This window comes from Pholis gunnellus (genome assembly GCF_910591455.1).
Source record: "Pholis gunnellus genome assembly, chromosome: 13".
Taxonomy (NCBI): domain Eukaryota; kingdom Metazoa; phylum Chordata; class Actinopteri; order Perciformes; family Pholidae; genus Pholis; species Pholis gunnellus.
In genome coordinates, this window is record NC_136540.1 from 7,428,959 (window position 1) to 7,451,063 (window position 22,105).

The window sequence follows — 22,105 nt, forward strand, 5'->3', positions numbered from 1 at the left end:
ATACTTAGTTAATCTCTTTTAAATTATAATATTATCAAATCTGGTATCTCAAAAATGGAAATTAATGAATTACCTTACATTCAAGATTAAAAATCACAAAGCTGCTGCACATGTAAAACACTGATATTATTAATTCAACTCAAGTTAAAGCATTTTAAAGCAGTTACTTGACATTTTTTTCAGTAAATGTTTTAAAGGGTTAGGGTTAGGAACTTCTCACTCTGTGACAGAATAACGTTACATGGCTGAGCTAACTTTAAGCTAACTTTAAGTATCTAACTTCAAGTATCTAACTTTAAACTAACTTTAAGTATCTAACTTTAAGTATTTCACTTTATTAAGTAACTTTATGCTAACTTGATGTTAGCTAGCACAAAACGGGATATTTGGAACAAACACTCACGGGACAATTAGTTAAATTCTCGGCAGAACTTCGACCAGTTGCTCCTTGCAACCCATTTTGGGGCAGACTTCGTTCAGAAGAATCTTCAAACTAACTTGTATGTTGAGTTAATACTTTCTGCTCTGTGTGGTTCATTTACTTTAGTTAGCTTGCTATCATTCTGTGCTCTTATTCTACTCTCCCTCGAGCGAGAAGCGCTGTTGTTGTTGATCTCTCTCTGCAGCGCCACCACTGCCCTCTGCTGGTCAACAATGGCTAGTGTAGAAGGAGAAAATACTAAATAAACTCACTTTTTTGTGCTATTTTAAGTGGGTTGCATTAGCATCAAAATATACTTCAAGTACCGAAAGTAAAGGCACTCATTATGCAGAGGAGCCTGTTTCAGAATAATATTATTATTGTTATATTATTGTTATTATTTTATCATCATTATTGAAGCATTAATGTGCTCATCATTTTAATGTTGCAGTGGGTAAAGGTGCGGCTAATTTTATTATACTGCTGAGTTTTGTATTACTACTCTGAGACTGCAAACTAAGTAACTTTGCCAAATAAATGCAGTGCAGTAAAAAGTACATTATTGACTTCCAAAATGTAGTGGAGTAGAAGTATAAAGTAGCATCACATGGAATATTTAAGTAAAGTACTTAAGTACATTCCTTGACTACATTTATTTGCATTCCACCACTGAGGTTCAGGTTCAGGTGACCTATATTTGTACCCGTAGGTAGAGTGAGAGATTTTGAAGTATCTCGTTACATCAGAAAAAAGAGCAGATTTTTTTTGTACTTCTCCCAGAAATACCGTAATAACTATCTTCTTAAATAAGAAAAACAGCAAAAATGCATTATGATTATGTACTGGAATGGCTTTATAAATTAAATGATTAATTATGAAAAAAATCAAATCACAAACTGATACATGTAGAAATATATTTATTTGAATATTAATCCAATATAGAAATACATGTATGTATGTTGTATATTCAACTATTAATTACAAATTCCTAAAAATTGCGATGGTTTGATAAAACCAAAAACAACGTTAGCAACTACAGTTATTTATAGACCACTAAACAAGTTACACGGTTGCTTAAATTCGTTAACAAATCTAAATTAATGTTCAGTAATTAGCTGAACCATCATTGAAATGGAATGGACACAAAGTGAACTGTAGGTTACTTCGACACATAAAAACAGTTTCATTATGCAGAAATTGCAACTAACTTCATTTGTTTCAGCCCTTCAATTGTTATCAAATGCTACAAATTGTGTTGATCTCACACTCTCTCACATCTCTTACTTCATTTGAAATAATTCTAGCAAAATCACAGCATTATATTGTATGATTTAAAGTGTATTTAAAGTGTTTTTTAAGTATGTAAACGTTATCTTACGGGTTAAAATGGAACATAGTCATGCTGAAGACAAATTTAAGAGCCATACATAAATAATTACCTTCATGAAAATAAGATGCTGGCTACATTGAAACTTCTGACACCGTTATTGAAATATAAAATGAATTAAGGCATCACCGCAAACATTTCCCATATTATGTCCTGAGCAGATGATGATCTGATCCATACAGACACTAATTGTTGAAATGGTATGAAGTTCATGCCGTTCTTTTCTTCAAACAAGACATTTGTGAATCAGCGCGATGTCTTCAAAGGAGATAATTCTGGAGGAAAAAAAAAGAAAAAAAAACATTTTATTCCCTCTCTTTATCAGGAGTAATATACTTCACCGTCAAGCATCTCAAAGGTATAAGCTGTGACGGGTGCCTGTCCTGTTTGTATCCTGTGTTGTGCACAAGTTTGTTAGTAGTATCGTCAAAATGTACTCAAAGCATCAAAAGAAAGTACTCATTATGCAGTAAAATGGTCCCTGTCCGTGTTTTACTGTTATATGTAATGATTTTGGATTAATATGACTGATGCTTTAATGAGTATGCTGCTAATCTTAACTACTTTATATACTGATGTGTTGTTTATTAAATAGCAACGCATCATATTCTACTTAAAACAGCCTGGTTTTCAGCTTTGTTATTATACATTTTCCAGCTGATCTTCGTGGTTTTTTAATAGTTTATTCATCTTAAGAAGTAGGAGATTTTTCTTCATCCTTCAGTTTATCAGAAATCATAATCACCAAATTTGGCGATTATGTGGTTTTCACTGGACAGGAAAGGTTATGAAATATTGTAATTTGAAAGGTCAGTGAAGTTTAAAAAACTACAACATTTCCCTCTATAAAAGTAGAAAGTTGCATAAAATGGAAATACTCAAGTAAAGTCCAAGAACCTTGAATGTGTAAATTCTGAAACTGAAATTAAACTTCTTGGCATCTGCAAAATATACACGCAGCCGATGACTGGCATTTCAATCTTCCCAGTTCTTTGCAACTTAAATAAAATACTCTGACAAACATCTTAAAGTTGGTGCTTGAAGAGCGATCGGTGTGTTTTCGTTCATCTCTGCCTCCTCACGACACTCAACGTGAACATGTTTCTATCTGTGTTCGTCTCCTCTGTGACCCACCTGCAGCACAACAGCAGCCACCACAGCCAGGACGGCTAAGAGCATCATCCGCCCGATCCAGCCCACGTCTACGTTATTCAGGATGAAGAAGCGCGCCCAGCCCAGTTTCTTGAGTGTGTGAGGCGGGTAGCGCATGCTGTTCACGCCTTCCATTTTCAGCTGCTTGATGAGACAACCACGCAGGTGGCTCAGCTGGTCGAAGCTGAACTTCCCGTGGTAGCAGCCCATTCCACTGTTTCCTGTTCAGGAAAGCAGAGAGAGAAGGTTTGACTGTTTCATGGCTTTAAATCAATCAAAAACATTTTGATGTGGGATCAAATATTGATGGCACTGATGGGCTTTGTAACCGTAAATCAAATCGGGTCTTTTTAAGCATTTGCATGTCCACAGAAAAGTGCCATAGTTTTGAAACCTTTTTCTTTCCAGGTATGTTTGTGACTTATTGGCTTTATTTTTCCATAACGTCACACTGGAGAGCACCTTTATGCCCCTCTGCATGACCAATACAGGTAGTACTGAGTGAGTGAACGGCTTAGTTCCCCAACGAGTCAAAAAGCAAAAGAATAAAACTAAGAGAACTCTTGTTTTTAGCACCATTTCTACAAAGAGTTTCTGTTAGTACTCACCCACTCCTCCGAAAGGCAGCGAGCTGACAGAATAGTGCACGAGACAGTCGTTGGCCAGCAGTCCTCCACTGGAGGTCTCGTCTGTCATTCTCTTTATCACCTGAAGAGAGAGAAGTCATGTTCTGCTCATGAATCTGTAACTACACCCTGTACGTGTAGACGCCTGCATCTGTCAACTGCGCTGCTCTGCGTCTGCATGTGTGATATAATGTCGTGTATACCTTGTCATCTGATGAGAAGACATACAGGGCCAGAGGTTTCTCTCCTTTATTGATAAACTTGATCGCTTCGCCCAGGCCGTTGACCGGCAAGATGGGAAGCAGAGGTCCAAATATCTCCTCCTGCATCACCTTCGCCTCTGGCTTCACGTCCCGCAGAACCGTGGGGGCTAAACACAACACAGAAACACTGTTTATCAAATATTGCACGGTTTCCATCGTCTGTTCTTCTTCACTTACGTCTCTGTAATTGCCTGAATGAAAACCATGGAAAGAGCTCCCTCCTGATTGATTTTCACTTGGCTGTCGGCAGGATTACCTATGTAGCAGTCTGACTCGTCGTTGTCTCCTCCTGCGGCGATGGCGCTGTCCTCCAACATGTTCATTATTCTCTTGAAGTGGCGCTGGTTGATGATGCGTCCGTAGTCCGGACAGGTCTTGGGGTTGTCGGTGTAGAACTCCTGCAAGAGGAAACAATCTCATTACTACACAAGTATTCTTGTTACATGCAGGCAAAGAAGGCTGATTCAACTGAAGAAGTACTGTAATGGTACATTTTTACTTAGTCTATATTTCTACTTAGTATAGATATTTCTACATAGTATAGTATACGTAGTATACATATTTCTACTTAGTTTGCTCTGAACTCAGTTGAACTTCACAGTGTTAGCGTACATGCCCAGATGTATCTTTCTTATTGTTGTGCAAAGGAAGAATTCACCCTTGCCGGCGCGCAAAGATAACTGTAACTGTGTTGTATTAGAATGTTCCAGCACCAAGGCCGTCCCGCCACTTGTTTTTCATTGTTGTTTCTATCAGTCTGAGACCAAAATGGCTGTAACATCGGCCCCCACCATTGCTCCTTCAGTATAAAGAAAGCGCGTTGACTTTACACTTGGTTCACTGAGACTGTACGCATTCTGATGTGATGATTGAATCTTCTCTGCGCAGAGAATAAATACTTAAAAGACAACCTCTAGTTTTCAGCATTAAAAGACTCACGCAAAGCGGGTATGGAATTTTATTTCCTACATTATTGATTGTTTTGTGGTATTCTTCGGTTTTTAAACTATTTTACAACAACATGACTTTCTGACATTGCAGGTTACAGCTACGGATAATTTTGGAGTCTTTGACAAAGAATCTGGTGGAGAGCATTGCCTGTTTTTGAAGTTTAGGATTGAATGAATTACTTTTCCTGAGTGTGTATTCAGGCCTTCAGTACCTTTATGGACTTCTTGACCTCTTCAATGACCCGGTCCTGGACGCTGGGCTCACACAGGATGTAGTCTGGGGCGATGCAGGTCTGACCACAGTTGGTGTACTTTCCCCAGGCAACACGCCTACACAGCAGCAGAAGAGTTAACAGGAGGAGCTAAAGAAAAGCTACAGTAAAACCAGGGACTGGTGTAAAAAGAATGGAAAGATAACCGTGAAGCCAAACCACGTCCAATCATCGTTCTGACCTGCAGGCTATGCTTATGTCACAGTCCTTGTCGATGTAGCAGGGGCTCTTGCCGCCCAGCTCCAGGGTGACAGGCGTCAGGTGTTTGGCAGCAGCCTCCATGATCAGTTTGCCCACCATGCTGTTGCCCGTGTAGAAGATGTGATCAAACCTCTGACGCAGCAGCTCCTGGGTCTCTGACACTCCCCCGGTTACTACAGGGTAAAGCTCCTGACACACACAGGGTGGAAACACACACTCGGTTATCACAAAGCAGCGCGCAGTCCCTCAAGCAACGTGTTGTGTGTCTTTGTAGCACAAGTTATAATCAAGTCTTGTGATGTGTCTTTTTTTTTTTTTTTTTTTTCCGACCTTTTAGTAGAAATAATAGAGATTAAAGGAGAGAGAGAGAAACTGGTAGCTGGATATTTTTCACAATAAAAGAGCCAAGCAAAGACTTTCACTTTACCTGTTATGAGCCTTTGTATGCATGGTTGCCCACCACCAACTTTACATTCTACCCTAAAGGTGAGAATTGTTTGCCTGATTACTGTGTCAGTGCACATGGAGCCAGCAGGAGAAAAAAAGGAAGGCTAGTAACGTGGACTATAAACACGGCCAAAAATCTGTGTTTTTGTTCAAAGAGGAAATAATCGTGTTTGAGAAAGTACATTTTTCTTGAACTTATCATTTACATTATATTTAATTTGTCTGTTGTCAATTAAGTCTGCTTAAGAAACAACGATATGCTGACATTGTCATGAACAATAACAGTGTCTTGGTTCACTTTCGTGTCACGTCATCCTCACTTTGTCGATGTACACCGGCAGCAGGTCCTCCATGACCTTTGCAGTGTGAACACAGACCTCGGAGGGCTTCACCACAGCTGCATTACCTGGACAAGGAAATGACAAAAGCAGCAGATATCACCAGATAGAAACACATGGCCCACTCTTAAAAGTATAATCCCCAAAGTCTTGTTTTCTTCCACTGTACCTTCATTTGAACCTGATATAACTTGACTTATTTGGCCACTAGGGGGCAGCAAAGACAAGTTGAACACTGAAATCGTCACATCTTCAGTTGACACAGTGAAAGCACCGAGCAAACAGTGGCTTATTTACACAGTATATGAGTATATCAGGCTTCTTTTTGAATGGAGGATCAATGTAATACCACTAACATAGACTACATTAGTAGTTGCTTCTCCTCGTCATCTCTACAAAATGCCCTTTTCAGTTATGAAGCTGCATTTTATTTATGCAACTTCTGATGTACCTTTGGATTTTCTTTGACCGCTGTCAGTAGGTGGCGCATGATGACACAGCACACACATTTTCTCCACCTGTAACTGTCTTTATGTGTTAAAGGTTGTTATATATAAGAGCCTGTCTTTAAAATCACTTTTGTCTGGTGCTGGTGTTGACAGCTGCCTTTCAGGTTGATTATCTGTATTTGTCCAATAAATAAAGAGAGAAGATACGACAGTCAGAGTAAGATCTGATAATGCAGGAGCGAAGGATAAAGTCCACGCTGTGCAAACACTTAGTGCATGGGGCTGCAGTCTGAAAACACTCAGTTCATCTAAGTGCTTTAGCCATCAATGTTTTTAGTCTAAAGCCTTCATCCAAATGAAGCACACATGAGCCGTCTACCTGCCGTCGCTCCCCTATAGCACTACTATGTAAAACTATCATTGGGGTCAAGTTACAAACAAAAGACTCGAGCACATGAGGACCAAGACAAAAGACTGTGAAAATACTGCAGTGTCATGCTAAACAGTCACAAGAAAACTCTCCACACGGGGGTTCGCATCACAAAGCGATGAGATTCGAGCCAAAGCACTCAAGGCAGAGTGGCCATTTAAGAGAAATAAATTATACATTAGTTCACTTATTATCGTGGAGCTGATTAGTGACTCGCTCAGGCTCCAACCTTGCCCTTCGAGAAATCACCGATAGGATCAAGGCCCAAAGTTGAGACACGCGTGTTCACGCGTGAACAACACACCAACACGGACACATGATCACCTGCACCTGTGTGTTAAATACAGACGTTAGAAGACATTTTCTTACTCTGAATCTACTGCTAATCTTATAACTTTCTCTCGGCTGCAGCGCAGAGTGTGGCCTTTGACCCAATAATCACAAATGGATAGAGAGAAAAGAATGCTGAGCAGTGACTGGATTAAACAGGAACTGAAGTGGTTATGATCACACGACCGGGACTAGAAAAATAAAAGGAGAATGATAGAGAACTGGATACCCACATTGCCTCCAAAAATTAAATAGAGATGTTGTGGTTTATTGGTCAAAAGACAGTTATGAAATGTAGGGAGCCTTCCGGCTGCATAATCACCTTTTTTGTCCACCGGACAAAAGGCTCGTGAATGTTCAACTTTTACCAGCCACTCTAAATATTAACATTGTTTTTCTTGGCTGGTGAGTGAAGCAGATGTACCAGCCACTTGTAACAGCATTTGGCTGGTGGCTGGTGCTAATGTTGAGCCTTGGGTGCCTCTAGAAACTCTACATTGTGATGATTGTGCTATCTTGTGTCATTTTGAAATTGCTCAAGCGGGTCAAAGCGGACACAGATCTTGCATCAGTGTTTCCAACTAATGGTGTCTGAGATTAGACAGATCCCTTCTCAAAGTTCATCACAGGGGGAAGTGACGATGGAATCAGATAGAAATGTGAACGCTGACCTGGTTACATCACACACACACACACACACACACTGCCCTTTCACCCACCCCGCCCCACACACACACACACACATAGCATGCTGCCGTACCAGCTGCGATGGCTCCTATGAGCGGCTGGATGGTGACAGCCCAGGGGTAGTTCCAGGCCCCGATGATGAGCACCACCCCCAGCGGCTCCGGCTTGATGTAGACCGTGTCCGAGATGGTCATCAGGTTCTTCTCCACGGGCCGAGGGGCGGCCCACTCCTTCAGCTTCTTGATGGCCAGGCTGATCTCCCCCTCCAGACCCAGAGTCTCGTACAGCTGGGTGCCCACCTCGCTCTGGGGTTGAAGACAATAACGTTGGGCTTGCTCATTGCTGATGTTGCATTTTTGGGGTATTTTTTTCACTGTATGTTTTCATTATAAACCCTGTCTGTGCAACCAAAAAGGTATTACAATTGTAACCACTTTAATCCTTTCCTTTGTGGAGATCTTAATATGTTTTCTGATCTCCTTTCTACGTCATTAATATTTGCATCTTTAACTTGTTTCACAACTGTTGTCTTTTTGGACTGTTGGATGATAATTCTGACTTTCTTAAAAGATCGTATCATTTGTTTGTTCACATAATTCCGGTCGTCTAGTTCTTATTTTCTACTCAATCTTAACGTTAAGACTTTGAATGCCTTTCCCTGCCTTGATAAAGGTTTGTGAACATCAGGGACAAGAGTGGAACTAAGTCCAGGACTTCATTGTTATATTTCAGACCTGACGTCTAAACCCTTGTTTAAAGTTTAGATTAAACCATGAAAACCAGTATTGTGCACAATCTAAACACACAGGTCCGACCCAACAGACTCAGAACTGACGAGCTTTACTCTCAGACCCTGACTCTCAAGCTTGTTGGAGACCAGGTATATATTATTTTGGGCCGTGAGGAAGACCCTCGTACTACTCACCTTATTGAGGTCTTTCTTGACGGCATCTGAAATCACACTCTGTTTCTCAATGAATAACCGCTGCAGGTTCTTCAGTTGGCGAATCCGGTGGTCTAAGCATTTGGACCTGCCTGTTTCGAAAGCTTTCCTGGCACGAGCCACCGCCTGCTGCTCCCGGGACATCCTGTGGAGAAAAAGATTCCCAATTAGTTTTTGGACTGTTGTGTAGTGCACTGTGCATCACAACTGTCAAACAGGTCATGTGATGGCTACTAGGCCACACACTGTAGTTTTGGTTCACTTCCAAATACTTTAATTTAATTATTAATAATAATAATTTCAAACTAGAGAACACAAAGCACTTTACTGTTGAATATTTTACCCAGAAAGTAATAAGTGACGAAATATGAATTGTTACAGATAAAAGTATGCACAGTATCCGTATGTAAAGTAGATTAAAACTTCTATCATGAAAGACTAAGAAAGCAGGAAATGTATTTGTGATAAACAGGGAATTTAGCAATTATTTTGTTTCTTAAAAGATAACCCAAAAGGATTAATCGACTATCGAAATAGTTATCTGTCAATAGATTAATGTTTGCAGCTCTAATCAGAAACAATAATGCAATAAATGTCTTTGGTACATTCAATACTGTATTTTACTTTATTCAAAATGTCGTAGAATTCAGGACTTTTACTTGTAGTGGAGTGTTCTTACAAATAACTTTAATAAAGTAGACGACCTCAACACTTAATACTTATAACTATAACTTATAATACTGTATGATAAAACCACTGAAGGCTGTTCACCTCATAAACTCTGTTATTGTTCTGCAGTGACGCAGTTTAAATGTCTCTCCTTCCAGGTGGTAGTCTGTGCTGCTCTTTCTTTTGTTTATATACGACATGGAGAATGTGTTATAATAGGATCGTAACAGGAAACCTCCATGAGAACTACAACCAGCCCACTGGGTCAGAGTTGAAGGTGCAGTAATGGGAAACTAACGTTTCACAGTTACAGTTAAAATACGCGTTACAAAGAACATCAACGAGGACATCCGGTATAGTATGCTGTAGTTACTTGATAATAGACCTTTATATCTTTTTAACTGAACCTGGACTATTCTGCACTTATTAAACACTGCACAGTTTTGTTTTTAATTCCTACCTGATTAATTGGAGTTCGGGTGAATGTCTTGAGATCCTTCGCTCTGGATGGAGGGACAGTCCGTAGCAGAGAGGCTGAATAAAGACGACTGCAAGTAAACACAGCCCTTGTTCCGTTAGGTCACGCCCACACAGGGGCGGGGCCTAACTGACAACTGCCTGCGGCTAGCTTTTAGCCACGTTAGCATCAACGCTCCATGACTAGCTCAACGTCTGTCAGTTGGTCCACCGCTGTAGTCCGGACCATCCCGGATGTTTTGAACAGACATGTGTAGTACCCAGAGGATGAACCCAAACGTTACGTTTTCCTCTAACGCCACTGTGAGGTTGACGTTTTTACTTTGAGACAGTTTGCATACATACTTAAACTTACAAAATACCTGTAACAGTAAAGTTATTACCATTAGCTGCAGCTAGGTCTATATTTTGTGTTTAGTGCTTAGGAAGTGATAGGATATGAAAGCCCATTCCTGCTACTGTGATGGAAAAAATAAAGATCCTGTAAGTCATTAGTATCTCATAATTATGACTATCTCATAGTATCTCATAATTTTGAGATACCAAGTCATTATTTTTAGAAGGTTTCTCATTATATTGACTTACAGGATCTTTTATTATTTTTCGGGCCTCCATAGAATGGCCTTCCATACTAGCATGCTCACATGCTAAACTAAGATAGTAAACCTGATTATAGCTGATTAACACAAACCAACCTGCATGATGAGCCAAAGAGAAAGAGTCCTCTACCTTTATCACAAATAATTAAAAAAACACACACAATCCCTCATGAACATGTTTAAGTTGTGTAGGTATTATACAGAATAATTCACTTTTTTGTCAATTTCATGAATAGGCTAGAGCTTTATAATGACAAAATATTCTCATACCAATTTGATGCAGCAATATACAGATATAATGTTATCTCTCCAGCCTGGTCCTAGTCCCTGAGAAACAATGCTAAGATCCAGAGGAGTTCATTTATTTATTTTTAGATTCTAGCCTATAATAGTTTGCAGCATATGTCGACGGGAAAATATAAACAAAACACCAAATACACATATTAGCCTATACAAATCTCATTCAGAGTCAGATAAAAAGTAGAGTCCTTCCAGGCTTTACATGTTATTAAAAGGGTTCTTTTGATAATATCTGTAAAATGTTTACTTCAACCTTACTCTATCAAGTTCATGTCTTCACCACTGACTATCCAAACACTGGCCACTGCTGTAAAATATTTAGTCTTTAGTTTTCTGCTCTGCTCTCCTGCTGTCTGTACTTTGATCCAAAGCTTAAATCACATCGACCAGCTGGATCACAGTGCTGTAAATGCTGCTGAAAGAAGATTCCAGTGTCTTGTCCTCAGCATTCCTCCTGAGCCATGATATCTGTTTATTTTGTTACTTAATCTTAACTCCTGCTTTCCCTCCCGTCCCTTCAGAGTCTGACGGTCTCTTATCCCCAGCCAAGCTGGAATCACACTCAGCTTCTATTTCTCAGATCAAGAAAAACTGTTTACAGCGCGGGACATGATACAAGGAGTAACCCTCTTACCTCAGGCATGCAGCGCATGGATTAGACCCATAAATCCCTCAGGTTGACAGGAAATGTGGACGGAGTTTCCACATCAAACAGCGGGCTGAGGAGTGGTGTTTGTGTATTGTGAAGGATGGAGCGAGGACGTAGGTGAGGGAGAGGAGGGCACAGCGTCATTCACACCTGAGTGTCACTCCTGATTTCTTAGAGAGGAGTGTGGACACAGAAGACCAGCATTTCTCTGTGTGCACACCTGAGTGTGTGAGGTATACACTAAGGCATTCAGACACAGAGAGAAGCACAGTTTGTGTATTGTGAGTTGTTTTTTTGTATTTTTGTTACAGTTTGAAGGCTAGAAAACTCAAAAGGAGATGAAGAGTGTCACTCCATGAACAAGGAAAGTGAGAGAAGTAAAGATACATTTCAATAATACCAATATGTCTATTTGACCCCATACATTTTAGTAGAATGAGTTAATACTAAAGTATAACAAGTCACAATCTAATCAAATGCAACTAGTGAAAAATACTTAAAAAACTAAATAATTGGCCTAATTTGGCACAGAATTGCATGTTGACAGTTTGTTGTGTTTAGCCACCATTATTGGTTCTGTCTCTCTCTCTCATACATCCACTAATACGCCCTAATAATATACGGAAACTATCCGCCTGGTGAATAAAGGACTGAATTATGGGCTCTATCTGGGGCGTGGCACATGAAATAATTAAATGCATCTGCCATGTGAACTATTTCCTTATAATTATTTTAAATGACTTAGATTACTTTTTGAATGCAACTGCATTATCAGCTCAAAGCAGTCCCAAACAGCTCTTTTACTTTTAATTGTCTGTTTGTTAATATGTCTGTTTTTAATTATGACCAAAATCAAATTGCCTTTGTGGAATAATAAAGTTATATAATTGAATTGAGTTAAAACAATCTCAGAGCTCTACTGGAGGGATAGACAGCATTTCTACGAAATGTATTCCCTCAATTGGTGTTTTGATGAGACACGTTGCTCCAAAATCTCCCATATGTGAATTGTGTTGAGATCTGGTGGCAGTGAAAGTCCTAGATTCACAGAGATGACAGTGAACATGTAGAGGACATGTGTGCTCACTGTCATCTCTGTGAATCTAGGACTTTGTTGGAAGCATCAACATTTGTTATATTTTTCCGTCATCTTATTTGGGTTTTTTTCTTCAATTTGTCACCTGTCTGTATATTTATCTTTACCATACTGTATTTTAGCTTGTGTAGGCCTATCGTGTTCTCATCATTTTGGGCTGCCACCAATACATTATCCACATACCAAACACTTTTGCAGTGGAAAGCAAAATAAGTGTTACATAACCTGTTACATACATATATATATATATATAAAGAGAGATAGATAGATAGATAGATACATAGATAGATTGACAGACAGAGAGATAGATAAACTGTCTAATGTTGCCATCTAGTGGCGTATTTTCACCTCTCACTCTTCTTTTGCCTCTAACAACATAATATACTACAATAACAGTATAAGCTATGAAGTAGGCCAACTAAAATAATACGAGGTATATAAAACATATTTAAATATATCACAAATAATACATTGTCAATCTTTAAAAATGGGAAATCTGCAGATATCAAGCTTATAAATAAAACGTGTACGCCATGTTTCTGTTTGAGAGAATAAAATGGTCAGGGTCAGGGGTCACAGAAGCTCTGGCAGCGCGTGACCCCGTTTCGACAGCCCATCTATTTGTTTTTTTGGTTTCGATGTACAGTGGCCTTAATGTCAGTCATGTGACGGTCAGCGGTAGTTTGAGTTATGATCGTAATGGCCCATTGTTCGTGGGAGTAGGAGTAAATGTGAATACTTCACTGTTGATGTGAAGCAATCATCAGAGTTGGTGTCTCATCTTCAGACCGTTATGACCCCAAAATCATTTCTATCACGTGCTCCTCATATGACCTGACAAGACAAAATTAACTAAATGTATGGCGTGTCATTGTCGTTTATTTTATATTTTCGATACATTCAAAGCAAAAATACGCAATTGAACTGAATACATTTCCATCTTAGATTTTAACCTTCTGAGGCCGCCTTATGTTTGTAAATTTAAATTCAGTTTCCAATGGTCCGAACCCTGTGAGTCTGGCACTAGCCTGGGAACTGGCTGTGCATTGGACTGTGCGTTATCCGGTGTTTTGATGTCTCGATCGGTGGAAACACAACCGACCAGGAAGGAGAAAAAGTAGCCTGATTTGTCACCTCAACACATTATAGCTGACTGAAGCCTCACACTCCGGCAGCTTCTTCAATACACTTCCAATATCCACACACTGCTTTTTCTTCTTCTTCTGATGCGCACCAGGAGGCAGCAAAGGTGGAGGAAAGGAAGTGCCACAGACTGAAGTGTCAGAAAAGTGTGATTGCTGCTTTACCTGTCAGGTTATTAGCCTTGTGGAGCCGAATCTTTTGGCTACAAATTGCAGAAACATGTTGCTCCTTCATTCTTCCATTTCCCCCAAAAGTAAACAGGTATGAGTGACTTTAGAAATGTTTTTAGGCTATGACGATATCAGTGTTGTGTGAGCTGACGCTCCCGCAGGCTACAAGCTCTGTCTAGGCTAAATGGCCACATTAACGGGTCGTCGGGGATCAAACAGGCACCTAATAGCCGAGGCAGTGTATAGGTGTGTAATACATCAAAGGCACGCGTTTGTAAGGCTTGACAATATCCACTGAGACGTGCAAGAGGGTGGGGGTGCAGGGGGGGGGGGGGGGGGGGGGGGTCGTCCTGTGTCTGTCAAGCAAAGTATAAAACCCTCTTGTATCCTACCTGATCACCAGTGTCGTGGAGAGACTCGATGAAACATATCCCTCTTTTTGCTTTTGTGTTTGAACTCTGTAGAGGAGAATGGCATTCGGGTTGGATTTTACTGGAGGTCATGTTTCTGAGATAAACACGTTTTACTTGGGACATTACTGGCCCGCTGCATGCCCGGACATGAACAACAACGACAATTACGCCCAGGACTCCAGCAGAGGTGAGTGACTGACATTTATTTTTAAATATGGCTCAGTGGACCAATTTTAGTGGATAACAACGCATATGCTCTCTTTAATTTTGGTTGCAAAGATGTACAAAGTTAAGTTTAAAGCATTTCCTCAAGTCGTTATGTAGCCTATCTCCAAATGTAGTTACTTGCAATGTGTTTGTTTCCAATTGGTAGGTCAGAAAAGCTGATAAATAACTGTAAACATAACATGTAATGTTTTCTCCCTACAGTGCATCACGGTGCTCCCCACAGGACGCGCTCGGGAACCCAGCGCCGCCGGAAGCGCACAACTTTCAGCAAGGCTCAGCTGAGCGAGCTGGAGAGGGCCTTCTCAGTCACACAGTACCCGGACATCAAAATGAAGGAGTCTCTTGCATCTATTACTGGGCTACCGGAGTCTAAAATTCAGGTATGCCACACGCTTCTCAAACTTCCAATGCGTAAATGTGGATAACGCGCGAGTGTGTCATGAAAATAACCACATCTCATTCTTTCTATCAGGTCTGGTTTCAAAATCGACGGGCGCGCTATTTCAAGAGCAAGAAACCAACAAAAGAGGTCCAGAAGCCCTCCACGGACTACCTTCATCAGTTCTCCTACGGCCAATCTCCCAGTCCACCATTCCCACAGTTGGTTCCTTCTTTCCCTCCTACTCCCAGCCTACCGGCCCCGGAAATTTACCCTGATCCAAGTCTACCTCAGTCCACCAGGCTCTCAACCATACTGGGGAGTCAGGCCATGACCCTGCCCGCACCTACATCCCCTGTCACCGCCGACCATGCTACATGCTGCTCCCCGCATGGACCGGGTCTCCTAAGAGTCCCCCAAGACCACTATTATCAAACCCCAGACGTTACTGATTACTGCCATGATATGTTCCCACATGGTGGGCTCGGTGAATGGGATTTGACGGAGGACTTTGAGGCTTTCCTCGGAGATGCACAGGGATCCCAGCCTGTCGGTAGCCGCTGCGTTGCAGTCGGACATCCTGGACCCAAGGAGAACGTCCAGAGTCAGCTGGACCATCAGAGCTTCTACATTACTAACGAGTCCATGGACGACCTGTCTGATCTCTGCTTTCAGCAGCTGGGCGACTTTAATCTGTCAGATTTGGATATTTCTGCGGCAATGATTGATTATCTTTTGGGTTGACTGAAATTGTGGGGGAAAGTTACATAGTTTATACAACATTGTAAATAGGCTTAGTAGTATTTATGGTGTGACTGCTCTAAAGAAAGGACTTTCCGATGTGAATTAAATGCATGAAATTATTCTGTTATTTACAAATTGTGGATTATCATTGAGATTTTTACAAATAAAACATATCTATTCTATACCAGTACAGTAGTGTGATTCATCACAGGTCATGTCGGCGTGGGAATCACGTGGCGCCGTGGCTTAGATGGTTAAAGCGCCTGTCTAGTAAACAGGAGATCCTGGGTTCGAATCCCAGCGGGGCCTTTTTGTTACTGATTCAAATTACTTAGTGTTCAACATAGTCGTCAAACAGACGACAAGGAAATGTTTGCGTGAACTGCAGCTGCTTTAACACTGTGGTACTACGATAAAGGCAACATCTTTTGACTCTGAAAAAACCGGAAGCCATCCCTCCGTGATGTTTATAGGCTAACATACACTGTAATGTTAAACGTAGTTTTTGTAGTACACTATGGTTATGATGTTTGGTCTTTACATGGTGAAGAGAAAGTAGTCGCAATGCTACTCACGAGCAGTTATATGAACGGTCTATTGTTATCCATAGTGCAGTCACGAGAGCGTCTTTTTTCGACACTTTACGTTCGGTTTCGATAACGTGACTCACCGCGCTCATCCAATCAGAAGTCGTTTTCGACAGTACGAGGCAACACACTTACAAACGTGTTACAACTCATGTTTGGAATCAAGATAATCTCACGAACACTTCTAGCATTCATGTACACTATCTTAGCAGGTTAAATAGGGGAAAACAGAACATGAGACTTTAGGATATACGGCAGGCTGCAGTATGTCCTCCTCACTGAATCAACATGCTAAACAGTGACTGTCTAAATGTAAAACTGAGTATATTGTAGCTTGTATTTAAGCAGGATAAGTGCATCAGGGTTGTATGACTGCAAGCAGAACACAGTGATAAAAAAAGTGTTATGAATGAATTACATAGGATGGCAGATCTACACAGACATATAAAATGCTCTTAATTTACATGTTTTCACTTTTGTCCAGCAGAGGGTGCACCTCTTTCAAGAGAGCAACTGTGTGCTGGACAGACTGGAGACAGAATCACCAGGTCACAGTGCACCAATCTGTTATTCTTGTAACAGGCTATGTTAGAATATCTAGACCACCTGAAGTCAGTGTGTACATGTGCATACATAAGTTCACTTATACCAATGTGACTATTTGTAAAAACAAATAAAGAATCTTTTGTGAGGACACATTCTATACCATTTATTATTGAAGGGCTTTGATTTATCGGTTCAGGTAACGGATAGGGTCAGTGTTAAGGTTGGGCATGTAGTGATAGCTAGACAGGGCATTAGGTGTGTGTGTGTGTGTGTGTGTGTATCTTTGTGTGTGTTGACTACACCATTTGGACAAGAAGATTATTAAGGCGCTCACAGAACTGAAATCTCAAGTTTATTAAATCATGCAGAATTTTAGCCTTTCCACCTAAATATAGAGGGGACATCAGAGGGGCTATTTATCATGAATAAAATGCAAACAACAAAAATAACAGAAGCTATTATAAGCTCATTTTGTAATTACGTCAAGACTTCTCACTAAGAGGTGCGTTTAAAACAGAGTGACAAAAAACAGAGCTTTCTCCAGTCAGCCGGCCTATCTCTTCTCTGCCCTTGATACATCAGGTGTCGCTTCACGCTTGCAGCCCAGCCAGTATTTCGCAATGGATCGTGGGTAAGGAGGGTTGGCAGAATCCACATGTTTTGTCTGCAGATCCACTCTGTAGTATTTATCTGCCATCATAAAAAGATAAGAAACACACAATCCAAACAGCGTTAAAGGAGGAAGCTCAAAGATAATCTTTATCATTCCTGTTGTAGTTTTCACTAGAATTGTTCTATTGTGTTGAAACACAGCCGAGCCCGACTATGGAATAAAAAATAACTCCATGTATTCATACCTTTCTTGAAAAAATACACATTTTGCACGGGGGTGCTTCTGGACTCCTGCGTGGGGGTCTCATCAAAGAAGTCGCTGAAGTCGCTGTAGTCAAACCAATCATCATAACCCCACAGATCATCGAGCAACGTGTGGCGACTCTGCCTTCTTCGCTGTGCCCGCTTCTTGCTGGGCTTCCTCCTCCGACTGCTGCGCCTCCTCGCTGGTGGAGGAGAAGGGGGCATGGGTTTGGGGCTGAGGTAGACTCGTCCCACCATGGCACCATCTACAGGAGAACTGATGCCCTGCCAGTCCCTGCTGGTTAAGCGAGGGCCTGTTTGGTGACTGCTGACTGAGTAAGGGTGAAAAGTGCCAGATGATTAGAAACAAACACACGTGTAAGAACACCATGAAACACACAAAGACAGCTGAGGCCTTACAGGAGCTTCCAAAGAGATCCGTGAAGAAATCCTCCCATGTCTGATCACAGAAGAGGTCCGTGTATCGTGTGAACAGCACAGAGGGGGAGGTCCTGCTCATGGAGACGCACTCCTCATGGGAAGGCTGGTGCTTGAACTCATACTGGTAATACTTGTCCCCTGAAGAGAGAAACAAACTCATTTTGACTTGTCACAGTAGGAAACACAAAATAATAAACTTGATGCCTGAATTCCATTTAGCTGCTGGGGTTTCAGGGTCCTGCCATGGTTACATCTATTGTCCACGCCAACATTTCTTTGGGTGTCCTCATAGTTACTAAGCTTTGCCCAGTACGAAATGATGAGACGAGGTACTTTCACTTTCAAGCAGGGATTTCCAAAAGTACTCAGTTCTTTTACTGAAGTAAAAGTAGCAATAGTGTAGAAATACTCTATTACAAGGACAAGTCCTGCATTTAAACGTTTACTTAAGTATAAGCATCGCATACCTCAGAAGCGTATGCAAGTTGAACACTGCATTCATTCAGTGGTCATGTCATGTATGATCAAAACCCATCACAGTCTAAACTCAAGAAGCTTTTCAATACTGAAAAATATCACACATCCTTATAAAGTTACCTTTGAAAAAGTAGGCTTTCTCTTTGCCACGGTGACTTGGTGCTGGTATGGCGAAAGAGGCATCGACGTCATCTGGTATGGCATCAAAGCCGACTGAAATGTCCCGCGGATAGTCCTCATCCAGAACGTCACCGTCAAACCTCCAGTACTGTTTCCCCTGAGAGAGAATAACGACAATGCACAAAGCAGAGTCACAAAGAGTAGTCAGAATACACCTCCAGTTTAATATAAAGACTCATTGTTTGCAGACTCTAGAGAGGAAGAAGTTTCCACCTTAAAGATGTAGGATTTTCCCTGGCAGTTGATGCGTGTGAATGCCGCGTCTATGGGTCCAGAGATCCCCCACACATCCTGGATGAGTTTTGGGTAACCGGGAAGTACGGACGTCTCATCCAACTCAAAGAAATATTCACCTCGGAGGAAAAGCAGGCGTTGGATCAAAAATCCACAAAGTATCAACACCGAACATTTTGAAATACCAAATGAAATGTACAGCCTGCACAGGTTGGTCCAGTCAAGGGTACTGATGTCCAGATTTGAGAAACATACTATATAACACAGAACCCCTTGTGGACATCGAGGTTTACCTCTAAAAGCATATATCGAGCCATTCTTCAGCTGCAGAAAAGCATCAAAAGGTCGACCACTGCAGGCCGCAGCGTCAGGCTCCACAGATGGTGCAGGCCCTTGTGTGGTGATGGGTGTGGGAGAGGCAGTTACGGTTGCTGCAACTGTGTTGAAAGTTGGTGGGAGAGTTGTCCCTTGGGCTTGTCCTTGTTGCTCTGTGACAGTCGTCGCTGCTTCTGTTACGTCATCCGTTTCCTCGAAGGTATCGCCACGAGCAGCTGAGGGCAGAACAGACGAACGTTGTGTCACGTGAAGGTGTTTCCGTAAAAATGTATTCATTTGCAAAAACTGTTTATTCCGTGAAATGGTAATAATCTACTGCTGTACAGACTTTTTTTGGGGCAGATGGTGTCAAAGTCCCCGCAGCAGCTCCCATAGTACACACACATGGAGTCACACTGGCATTTTGTCTTCAGCTCGAAGGAGCCACAGCGACCCACACAGGACTCTGAGGAAATGCAGTTTGTTTGTTTCAAATGACATGACATGTATTGATATATTCAGACTTGGACAGACAGTGGCGGAGGAAGTACTCTTTTACTTGAGTAAAAGTACATTGGTAGCAGTGCAAAATACACCATTACAAGCATTTACTGACACATTATTATATACTGCACTAATTCATCAATGTGTTGGTTACTGTAAGTAGCATTTTACTGATGTAGCAGGTCGAGGTGGAGCTTGTTTTATCTACTTTATTTACAGATAGCAGGTATTTGAGACTAGTGGTTCGACGCCTCCAGTAGGTCAAAGGTCCGAAAGGTCTGCCCCACACTTTTCTCAAATCTTTGCTTTTTTTTAAAAATATATAGGGAAATATGTGATTCATTACTGAAATGGTAATACATTTTACAATGCTTACGAGTTACTAATACAATGATAATAATAATTTATATTTATGTAATTTATATGTCAGAAATGTCATGCCTGTGAAATCTACATTCATAAACATAATGCTATGACAGTCTCTGGTCATTCTTTTACTTTTATTATTTAGTGTGCCGGTGTAATATTTCATTTAGCTTCAACATTAGTTAAATTAGAGAAGACAAACTGGAAGACTTACCTTCTGCAGCAAAGCTGGTGTCCAGCAGGAGGACGAGGCCCAGCAGAGCCACTGCTGGCTTCATGTCTACTCACAGAACAGACACTTCTGACCAACAAACCAAAAATGTGGAATCTTAATTCAGAACACAACCGTGTGCCTGTTTACATCAGTGAACTCAGATGAGTTTGAGTGCCCCAATTCAGGGTGCAGCATTGTGTGCAGATGATCAATAGATGTTTTTCAGAAGCCGTTGACCCCCAGGCTTCTGCCATCCTGATTGGTCAACACTCAGCTGTGACAATCATTAAACTGTGACGGCTGATCTCTGTCCTGTCTGTCCAAGAACATCCCCCAAACAACAACATGATCACTATACGGCTCAGAATATACAAATTGACTTTCCAGTTATGTGGCAAATTTAAAACTCAACTTCAGCAAATTATTAATTTATTTTATCCCCAAAAAAAAAACAAGACAGATGATTAGAATAAATGTATCATTGGTGGTCTATTTAGCTTGAATGGCCCTTAATAAGGAAAATAGTTTAAATGCAAAATTACAAACCAGACTAGACACTACAGTGTGCTATTGTCTCATGAAGTCGATATATACGGTGTATGTGACTTCTGGTCGAATGAGGGAGCGGCTATCTGAGCTCAAACATTGTGTAACCAGGGCAGTCATTTTCCTCTTATTGATCTGTGGTGTAAAAAAACAACCCTAAAGCAAACACAATGCCTTCCTCTATGAAGCCCTGATAACTAAAAAGAGTTCAAACAACACAAATGTTCCGTATTTTTTAAAAAGCAGTATGCGTTTTCCTTTTCATATGACCGACAGGAGATTGTCTCACAGAAGTTGTTGATCAGATTCAGCACCACGGAGAGACTGAGAGGCCGAAATCAGCAAGTCACCACCAGGCCGACTGATTCAAGTGATGATATTACTTCCTCATCACTCTGTTAAAGATTGAAATATCTTGATTTTTCCATATAAACTAAAAGACTCAGTCAAAGAGTTAAAGAGCAGAAGAGTGTTTGTATTTATTTTTTCTCCACACTCAAATTGAAGCATTTCTGGCCCAGTCGCACCAAACATGAAGTGAAGTGAAAACTGGTTAGATTAGATTTTTGGGCAGCTGGACTTTGCTTTCTCAGTCAGTTAGTGAGAATATCGATGTTTGGTTTGCTGCTGCATCTTTATTGTTGTCAACTAATAAGACATTTTAAAAGATCAGTTCAAGGAACACACACTGAAAAACATAGAAATGTCCCGAAGAGTGTTTTAATCTACAGAGTTTAATGAGTTATATTTTTTATTCTAATTATTATTATTGTTCAGATCTATTTATCGAGGAGCGATGTGGTGTAGTCCAGACTGTTTATATAGCTTAACCTCAGCATCTGATGCGAGTCCTGTTTAAAAAGCCAGCAGCAGGTCTGACAGAAAACAGCCTCCTGGAGTTTATAAAGATTCAGATTTGAGTTCAGGATGAGCTGCACCAACAAGAATGAAGAAAAGATTTCGGTCAATGAGTTTTTATTTATACTGGATGTGAACCAAAACTATATTGAAATTGAAACTGTGTGCATGTCAATATTGAATATGTATTTCAATATGGTGCAAACCAGCACAGTTTAA

The 22,105-nt window shown here is 40.8% G+C and overlaps 3 protein-coding genes across 4 annotated transcripts; 1 reads left to right on the top strand and 2 right to left on the bottom strand.

Moving 5' to 3' along the window:
• Window positions 1-1,321: 1,321 nt before the first annotated feature.
• LOC306704747 (aldehyde dehydrogenase family 3 member A2-like) lies at window positions 1,322-10,098 on the bottom strand. Of its 2 annotated transcripts, XM_079171254.1 has the most exons (12): window positions 10,026-10,098; window positions 8,879-9,041; window positions 8,121-8,258; window positions 8,027-8,054; window positions 6,040-6,125; window positions 5,253-5,461; window positions 5,012-5,129; window positions 4,106-4,247; window positions 3,790-3,956; window positions 3,569-3,668; window positions 2,943-3,181; window positions 1,322-2,083 (listed from the first exon to the last, which is right to left on the bottom strand). In XM_079171254.1, the coding sequence occupies exons 2-12, from the start codon at window positions 9,038-9,040 to the stop codon at window positions 2,069-2,071; spliced, it is 1,404 nt and encodes a 467-aa protein (XP_079027380.1). In that variant the 5' UTR covers window position 9,041; window positions 10,026-10,098; the 3' UTR covers window positions 1,322-2,068. The 2 variants fall into 2 exon arrangements, with proteins under 2 accessions (XP_079027380.1, XP_079027379.1); XM_079171253.1 differs by having other exon boundaries at window positions 8,027-8,258.
• A 4,371-nt stretch (window positions 10,099-14,469) lies between these two features.
• LOC306705034 (uncharacterized protein) lies at window positions 14,470-15,763 on the top strand (the record flags this gene model as incomplete). The annotated part of the gene is made up of 3 exons (XM_079171678.1): window positions 14,470-14,599; window positions 14,842-15,020; window positions 15,113-15,763. 3 exons carry the CDS (start codon window positions 14,470-14,472, stop codon window positions 15,761-15,763), a joined length of 960 nt encoding a protein of 319 aa, XP_079027804.1.
• Window positions 15,764-17,241: 1,478 nt separating this feature from the next.
• On the bottom strand, window positions 17,242-20,559 carry vtnb (vitronectin b). Its single transcript, XM_079171503.1, has 8 exons — window positions 20,483-20,559; window positions 19,748-19,864; window positions 19,377-19,634; window positions 19,063-19,202; window positions 18,790-18,946; window positions 18,172-18,330; window positions 17,754-18,083; window positions 17,242-17,586 (listed from the first exon to the last, which is right to left on the bottom strand). The coding sequence occupies exons 1-8, from the start codon at window positions 20,544-20,546 to the stop codon at window positions 17,450-17,452; spliced, it is 1,362 nt and encodes a 453-aa protein (XP_079027629.1). The 5' UTR covers window positions 20,547-20,559; the 3' UTR covers window positions 17,242-17,449.
• Between the last annotated feature and the right edge of the window lie 1,546 nt (window positions 20,560-22,105).